We start from the raw sequence: 9,256 nt of genomic DNA, 5'->3' as shown, positions 1-9,256 counted from the left end.
TCCCAGTTCCTAAAACTTTAAATTCCTTTGGGGGATTTTCTATCTCATACAGCACTGACGCCCCCCTCTCTCATAGCAAGAGGAGCGTCACATCATGGAGTCATACGCCATACTCAAACTGTCTATTCTGATTCAATAAAGATTGTTAAAATGTCTCTCATGATTGAAGTGTAGTCTTAGACTGAATTTCAATCATGGAAGACCAAAAGGCAAAGGTAGACACCCCATGCTGTCATACCCCTCAGCCCAAATGACGTCACTAAATGATGTCACCATCTCCGACGTCACCTTCTCTATGACGTCACCTTTGCAGGGTGACGTCAGTTGCCCAAATGACGTCAGTTATGACATCATAAATGCCCTTCTCCTGGTACTGTATAAAGCCCCCATCACCACAGCTTAAATCACACTTGTGCAGTCATCACTCACCTCGTGCCAGCATCCCGCATTCATCCAGCATCTCCAGAGCAAAAGCTTCACCCCACCACCTCCCCAGATCACCACCAATGTCATGACTCCCGTTGGAAACAAATCCCCTTAGGGGAGATTTTCTATCTCATACAGCACTGACGCCCCCCTCTCTCATAGCAAGAGGAGCGTCACATCATGGAGTCATACGCCATACTCAAACTGTCTATTCTGATTCAATAAAGATTGTTAAAATGTCTTACAAGTCTCTCATGATTGAAGTGCAGTTATTGCAGAAATAGACTCAATAACAACAATTAAGCCAGTACAGGAGTATGCAACAGCGGAGTTTCTCGGCGGAAAATATGTTTTTGCTGTTCTCCTGAGTGGATTTGGATGGAACTGGACCCAACGCTGATTGGCTGAAGGAGTTGTCTTTCAAAGCAAGTACACCCGCCCAACTCCCGCCCACTGTAAACACTGGGTGAAAGCTGGAGGCCAGACGGTCTGGTAGAAGGAAATGAAACGTGAGGTCATGTGACTGGCTGGTTTACCCGGCTAATGTGAGGTCACGTGACCGGCTGGTTTACCAGGCTAATGTGAGGTCACGTGACCGGCTGGTTTACCAGGCTAGCAATTGTGTACCCGGAAACTAAAAGAGTTACCCTACAAAGATATCTAGAGAACAATAGGAATCAGAAGCTCAGTGAACGCTTGAAGACAAAATGCCGAACAATGTGTTGGTTCCCTTTCCCCTCTCCTGCTGCCTTGCTTTAGCATACTTAGTTCAGTAACACCCTCATTAGCAAGGAAGGCAAAAAATGGCCGCTGCTCTCAGATCCTCAAACAGTCCATTTCTCAAGACCAAGGGCATAACCAGCGTTCTTCCTCGCCCAGAAATCTTTATTTTTTTATTTTGATCACAGTTCCTTCAGATGGGGCGTATTCATGTGCAGCACAAGGGAGAAACGAGACTTCCCCAATCCTTTAAAGCAGCTACAAGGAACTTTCAATTTGGGTTGATTTTAGCAGCCCCGGTGGACAAAAGCGGTAGTGTTTTCCGGGAATGAAGACCACATTTCCCGTGAGCACCGCCGCTTGGTGTCGTAAAGCTCCTGGGAGCCTGAACACAAAGCCTCCTCCCGCTGTCCCAACACGAGCACAGTATATAGAAATAAGCAATCTTCTCACCGATGCTCTAATTTGCTCATGTAGGTCATATAGAGGCAACAGTATTACATTGATCCTGTTTCATAGCCAGTGAAAAGTGTCTCGTAGGGGCTCTAAGAAAAGGAGAGAAATGTCTTTTGTATCAGAGTGGCTTATGGAGTGAGTGGGTGAGATTCCTTTCCATCGCCTTGTCCAAAAATGGGACACCCCATCTCATTTTGAAATGGCTTAAAGTTCAAGTTTAGTGTTGCACATGGTGACCACCACCAGGCCGGACACGTTCTGCATGGGTCATTGTAACTGTTCCCTTTTGTGTTGGTCGCCTCTCTTCACAGTGCGGTGTGGATCACGTAGAACTTTGTTTCTGACCGAAAGGATCCAGGATATTGTTCTTCCCCTCGTTCTGCCAGTCTGTGTGTTCTCAGTAGTGGGACAGGTTTCTCTCTTCCTGCTGCTGTGGCCACAGAGAGGCGTGGCGGGAGGGTGGTTCTCAGGCCTCGGAGCTCAGGGAGGTCCGTGTGGGACTGGGCGGGAGGCGGGCGGCTGCACTGTGCTCCGTGCGGAAACTGTAGTCGTACTGAGAGAGACAGAGAGGGACAGCACAGTGAGACAGACAGCACAGTGAGACAGACGGTGAGTGAAATGTTGCATTGTCTCCCCTGATTCTAAGTATAGTCGAATCGCTTGGTTTAAACAAGTAAAACAATTTTTATAAGCAACCTCATGGGATTTCATCCGCCATTCATTTTTCCATAAACCTTGCTTAAAATGCTTATAAAAATTGTTTTACTTGCTCAAACCAAGCGATTCGACTATACTTAGAATCAGGGGAGACAATGCAACATTTCACTCAAAAAAAATAATATATATATATATATACATTTTTTTTTCTTTTTTTTCCCGAATTTCGATTAAAAGTCGACTTTGGCCAGCGAATTTCGAATAGTGTTTTTGCTAGAAATGCCCATCCCTAGTATCTATATCATCGCAGCAGCGCTAGTCTCTGAGTGACGTAGAAAGTTCACAACTAACGTTCATCTCGTCTCGCACAGGTAATTATTGAGTCTTGAACAAAAAAATGCTTGCAACACTGCTTTCTTTGAAGATGAACTACAAGATACATGGATATATATATTGACAAGAAAACTCAGGGCTTCAAATTTGGCGCAGGATTGCGAGAATCGCACATATTTTTGCCAATTCCCGCAGATTTGTCATTTATAATGCGGGAGAAGTCCCGCAATTGTTTGCGCGCCGACGTCTATAACGTTAAGCCGACAGAGCGGAACGAACATTGCTGAATACGGACGACTGGTCGGACACATTAGAGGGCGGACTGTTGGCTGAACGTTACCTCAGGCAGCGGTGTAGCAAGCAGCAAACGGCTTGTTCTGACCAAATATCCACGCATTCAAAGCACTTCATACTCCCAGAGATGGTGTAATCCATATAAAAAACCCTCATGTTTTACCCGAAATGAAACGTCCAGGTTTTGTGTCGGTCAGTGGCTCCAAAAACAGCCGGCTAACGTTACGGTGGCTAACCAGAGCTGAAATTGAGGGTAGGTTTGTCCTAGCCTGGGTAAACCCAGCCCCCAGTGACCTGCTCTCAGGCTTACCCTGCTTACAGTCACAAGGTAGTGACTGAGAACTCTGAGAGCAGGTTACGTGGCGGCTGGGTTCACCCAGGCTAGGTTTGTCCCTCTATAAACCATATCGCTAATATCTGTGTCGTTTCATCTTTGATTGAAAAATGCTTCCACCTGATTAAAGAAAACATGTCATATTTGATGTAATACATAAAAACATCAGTCAACATCACATAATGTGGTTTCTTTAATCAGGTGGAAACAGACAGATAATGCGAGCTTTGCCAGCAACATGACAGTAAGAAAGGCAGATGTAGTGAGATGGATTATTTAATATTCCATAGCTCTGACCTAACCAAATCTAACTGTGAACACAAAACAAAGAACACTTCTGATATAATATGATGAGTGTTTTATTAGTGTATCACTCAATACAAAAAAATAAAGGCTTTGATAGAACCAAAAGCGTATGGCTCCTAGTCTGCAAATAAAACACAATGACAAAAGCCATAGTAATTTAGACTCAGGTGTGCATAAACTACAGGTTAAGAACTTCCTTTTTTAAATACAAAAATGTGAAAAGATCGCTTATCAGACAGGAGAAGCAGATATTTGTCGGTTATAGTATCGGCTGAAAAAATCCCTCGCAAATTCTATAGATCCCCCCCAAAATCTATAAATCCCCCCTATCTGAAGAACATAAGGGGGGAATAATCCCCCCCCCCCCCCAGTTTGCAAAGTGAATTTTAAGCCCTGATAACTGCAGCATGTGGGTGCTGTAGACTGTCCGGGTGCTGCACTGCCCTCGCAGTTGAGTTCCGCTGTTTTTGTTCCGTCAACGTCACGTTATAAAAATCTTTTCTAAACTTTTTTTTAAACATTTGTGAATACATTCAGAATCGCACACGTCCGCATCACGTTGCATCTAAGAATACATTTGTCCCCTTTTCCCCACCACCCCTAGTGGTGTGATAACACCTGCAACCATTTAATTGGGTCTAACCATAGTGGAAAAGTTGACTTTGTCATTTTGTAATTGGTTCGTTTACGTTCACACTGCCCAGTTACAAGCCAACCACTGCTCGTAAACAAGTAACATGGACTCACAAGAAGCTCATTTACAGGAATCTTTCATTACCAGCCGCAGCAGCTGAGTCTGTGTGTGTGTGTGTGTGTCCGCGTGTGCGTGTCATGGCAAAATGTCGTCCTGGATAGGGCTGGGTTAAAAAAATCGATTCTCCGATTTTGAATCGATTTTTATTTTAATCCTTTGATATCGATTCATATGTCCAGAGATCGATTTTTTTTATTCTTATTTTTTTTTATATAAACATAGGCTATAATATTATAGGCTGTGTGTGGTAGTTGAAACAGTTTCAAGTTGACATTTATGTTTGTAGTTGAAACAAAAACATAAATACTGTAGGCTACATAAATGGAAATGTTTGATCATTAATATCTACTTTTAGAAATGATATAGGCTGAAATCAATCTGAGGAAACACCCACAATGCCCCCCCCCCACCCCCACTTTACACCCCTGGTCACATACTATCATACTATTCACCTTATGTAGCCACGCCCATTTGACCCGGTTGTGTGGTCGTGTGACGACTTCCGGCAAAAAAAAAAATGGCTGGCTGCTCCAATATAATCTAACTCTGAATTAACTAATAATTTAGCAATTGTATGTAATATACCAAATAAAAGCAAACGGCAATGTCTAAGAATGCAATGCCATGTAACTGGCTCGTTAAGTCTCGCATTCCAGGGAATTACGTTAACGTTTGCGGGTGTTATAGACGTAAATGGCTCGCGCTGCGTCGGAGGAGAGAAAACCATCTGAAGCTTTCTTTGTTGGAGTCCAGGTATGTTTTACAAGAAAGTGCTCGTCATTGTCGACGATAACGTTATCTGACCTGGCTAACAGTGGATACTGTGTACCTGGATGCTGGCTGTGTACCGAGCTCAAAGTAGTAGGCTGTTTTCATTGCATACAGTTTTTAACTGGCTTATACTAGACCTCTTTATAGCTAAAGGAGGTCTCTATTGACCTATTCTACTCTACCCATCCCTTTAACCACCTATATGCTTGCCAGTATGACATCGGCTCAAAATATATTAGCTCATTAGCTCATCATGGTTAGATTATGAGCAGCTAAAAAGAAAACTATTTACTTCAGTGCTATTGCTCAGTATGGAAATGGGATGCTTGCCTAAAGGCCTTGACATACTTCCGCGTCAAACCCCTCACCGAATGCGCCGCGGCCGGCGAGCTTGCCGGCGCAGCCTGCGTGCAGCTCCTCGAAAATGTGACTCGACGCAGCTGACGCGAACAGCGCAAGTATAGTATAATATAGTTGGGGAGATAACAGGAGAGAGTGAAAGCTATGACCAAGTATATGCACTGCATTCTCTCCTTGGGCTAACTTCTAGTCAATGAAAGCCTAGTGAAATCACACAATCTAGAAGGTCTCTGAACAAGATGGATTTTTTTTTCTCAGCAGCTATTCACACAGCTGTTTTGATCAAACCCTTATATGGCTTGGCATAATCCATGCAACTCTACACTGAAGCAAATATCAGCTATTCATCAACAGAAGTTGCAATTTGTCAGTCATGTACAAGAACGGCTGCTCAAAATAAGGACTGTACTGACCTCTGGTGGACAAAGAGTGGGACTACAGGGACCCTTGTTTTGGCCATGAAGTAAAATGGAACTTTTTGAGCCAATACAGGATCTTACATTTTCTCTTCTCAGAAATGGAATTCCCTTAACTATAGCAGCATGTGCCTTTTCAAACACCTCTTTTGAAGGAGCTAAGTAGAGTGCTACTTGGAGACCTTGGACAACACCAGGTAAAGGCTGTGCACTGTACGTCTCGACTCACCTCTTTCTCAATCTCAGCCAGGGACTTGATGGTGATGCCCATCAGATCCACCTGCTGAAGCTGGAGAGCATTGGGCATTGTTAGCTGATCAGCACGTTTCATTCATTCTGCAGTCTATTCTACACAAGTCTGTCCTTTCCTCCACATTACTGCTACAGAATCTTTACACACCATCCAAATAGCACCTACTCGGGCTGGACGATATGGGGCAAAAACCTTTAGGATTTTTTTTAGGATGAATGGTACACACACAATATATATCTCACTATTTTACCTTGATGTCCATGTTGTGACAATATTACGGGGATGACCATTGGTGCTTTCACAATATATTTACACAATGAGATTTTTTGGTAAATAATCATCAGTAATGTGGATAATGGATATAATGACTAAGTGGGTAAAGGCAAATAATAGAACAGCTAGAACAGTCTGGTAACTTCAGAAAATGACATCCCTTTATTGTAATGCAGCCTTTAAAACCAGGAAAAATACAATACTTATGCCATATCGCCATATTACCATATCCAATATCTAAGACCATTTCCTAGTCTCATATCACATCACGTTATCCATATAATATTGATATATTGCCCAGCAGGCCCTACCACCTAGTAATGAAAAAAGAGAAGTGGCTTAGCAACTAAGTTGCCAAATTAAAAAGTGTAATGTTTATATATTTATTTCCTGCACCATTTCTGAGGAGTCAAGAGGGTCAGAGCATAGGAAGAGACACCTTGGCTGCTGAAGGAACCTGTGAATGATTCTTGTCTTATCATTATTATTATCATTATTATTATTATCATCATCTCATTGTCTTTACTACCAGGTCAATGTTGGCAGCATGCAGTGAAACAAGTCAACACAGGCAACTTACATCAGAGGCACAGGCAAACTTCTCAGAGATCATGAAGGGCACTCCGTCCATCGCTGAAAGAGAGCGTAAAACAAAAACAATTGGACAAAATAGATCTGGCCAAGAAATGAAGGGGGAAAAACATTCAATAAATATTAAAAGACAATTGTTACAAGGTCAAATATAAGATCCAAAAAGTTTTTTTTTTTTAAATTTGTGAGTGAATTCATATGGATTCAATTTGATCCAATCCACGTCACAGAATACTTCCTCTTGGTTATCTTATCTCATTTCAAAACTCACTGCTAAATTGCAGATGTGGTTAAGAAATTTTGGTTCAAAGCCTCTGCTAAACTCTTGCATCATCTTTCAGAACCTCATGGCCATGTGTGCGCAAAGGCTGGCTGGCATTTGTGGCAAGTAAGGGTAAATTAAAAGGTAGTTGGAGCTACTAAAATGGCCTTTATCAGTTTTTTTTTTTTTTTTATTATGTTTTTCTCTCGGCCCTCTGCTGAGGTTGGTGCAAATGTCTGTATGAGTGCTTGCAAATAAAAGGATGTGTGATGAAAGAACTCTAACGTAATAAAGCGACATATTGTGTTTGGAGTTCCTGGAACACTTCTGTTTTTACAGGGTGCAAGATTCATTACAAACTAAAGTGGTAATCCACAACATCCTCTCTGTTACCTTTGGTGCCAAGCACTCATTGCTGCGCTGTTTTTGTTTCTCCCAGAGATCACTACCAACAGTGTTCCGTACTTTGTCTGTTCAGCCGTAGTGTCTATCGCTGCTCATGCCAACTATGGACCTTATTCGATTGACGTCACTCATGTACGGGCACGCCCACCACCGCCATATTGTCGACATAACGCAGCAGCTCTCAAGTGACAGCCTATGCAGAGCAGCGTTTATAGGAAGCTAGCCGCTGTTAGCGTTACCGGTATCGTTCCAATTGTGTTTGGATGGTGACCTGCGTTAGGCATGGCTGTAGTAATGACAGCAATAAAGTCCCCGTGGTTTGTTTCTATCTCTACCGTCCACAGACGTGAAGGGAGCGAGACGGAGGATACGTCAGCAGCACAGGAGAGGTGTGTGGATAGTTAGGAGAGACAGGTGAAACATTCTGACAGATCCTCACAGCAAAGTCTGTTCACCTCGTTCTTTTGTTTATTTATTACAGGCATTAACGGCTGCCGTCGGCAGCATACAAATAACAACTCTGGGGTTTTTATTGCTGTCATTACCATCGCTATTTTTTGTAACGGAACAGAAATGACAATAAGGCTGTTACTAGTTGTCAGCTGCAGCGCTGTGTGCGCGCAGGACAGCATGTCAACAATATGGCGCCGTCCAGGGTTAGTGAATAAGGTCTATACCCAGCTACAATCCCAGGCACATTCCAAGCGCAATCAACAGATGAGAAAAGGCCACCGGCTCTCGATAAATGATGTCCGCTGCTCATTATTTTTGCGTTTCAGTCTTGGAACCCACAAACGCATATTACAATTATACCAAACTGCAAAAATGGTGCATCCAGATCAGCCCAGGATTTCAAGTGCAAATGTGTGTGCCAGCAGCCAGCAGGCACTATGACCAAGCGGGGCGGACCTAGGTAAAGGTCCTTACACATCAAGAGCGATGCGAATATACGGCACGAAATTGCGATGCGAGTTTTGACCCACCTGTCAATCACAGCCACAGATGTGTACACGTCGGAAGCGAATTTCTGAAAAATCGACCGTGGTTCGAAAAAATAAACACCGCAAAAACACTGGGTGAAACTTCGCCGTTGGTATGCACGGTTGCATTGACTGATATAGGTTCGGAAAATATTATTGACGTGCAAATTAATCGCACGAAAAAAATGTGCTCGGTGTGTAAGGACCTTAACTGTCGCAGATCTGCTCATCTACTAGAACTGATTAGAACTGACTTTATGCATTTTTACACTGCAGGGACTCTGCACTTTGCGCATGGACTATTATAATTATTATTATCATCATCATTATTTTAAACTATTACCTATTACATATTAACGTATTACTTATGATAAACTATTACCTATTAACTATTACCCTATTACTTAAAACGTTTTTTTTTTTACTATACGTCTTCTACTTTTATTCTCATTTCCCTACAGGGATAAATGAATAAAGTTCTCAATCAATCACAGCCTGTGGCTGTCTTGGCAGATCAGGAAACATGCTTTAGGTGCCCGTGATGTGATTTGCAGTCTGGTGGAAACCTTTAGTAAATCTGCCTCTGTGGGCACCACACAGCCCTGCAGCGTCGTCACGGTGACACTACATCAGCACAGTGTGACAGGTGTGTTTGGGTGGAGCAT

The 9,256-nt window shown here is 42.9% G+C and overlaps 1 protein-coding gene across 1 annotated transcript in view; it reads right to left on the bottom strand.

Moving 5' to 3' along the window:
- Window positions 1-896: 896 nt before the first annotated feature.
- mvb12ba (multivesicular body subunit 12Ba) overlaps window positions 897-9,256 on the bottom strand; it is a 42,811-nt gene continuing 34,451 nt past the window's right edge. The window contains exons 8-10 of the mRNA XM_083638987.1: window positions 6,934-6,986; window positions 6,057-6,116; window positions 897-2,155 (exon numbers count right to left, since the gene is read on the bottom strand). Of these exons, the coding sequence (XP_083495113.1) occupies window positions 2,069-2,155; window positions 6,057-6,116; window positions 6,934-6,986 (200 nt within the window). The 3' untranslated portion in view covers window positions 897-2,068. The remainder of the gene's footprint in view (window positions 2,156-6,056; window positions 6,117-6,933; window positions 6,987-9,256) is intronic.

Source organism: Poromitra crassiceps (genome assembly GCF_964638095.1).
Source record: "Poromitra crassiceps genome assembly, chromosome: 6".
Lineage (NCBI taxonomy): Eukaryota > Metazoa > Chordata > Actinopteri > Beryciformes > Melamphaidae > Poromitra > Poromitra crassiceps.
This window is presented reverse-complemented; position numbering and strand designations above follow the sequence as displayed.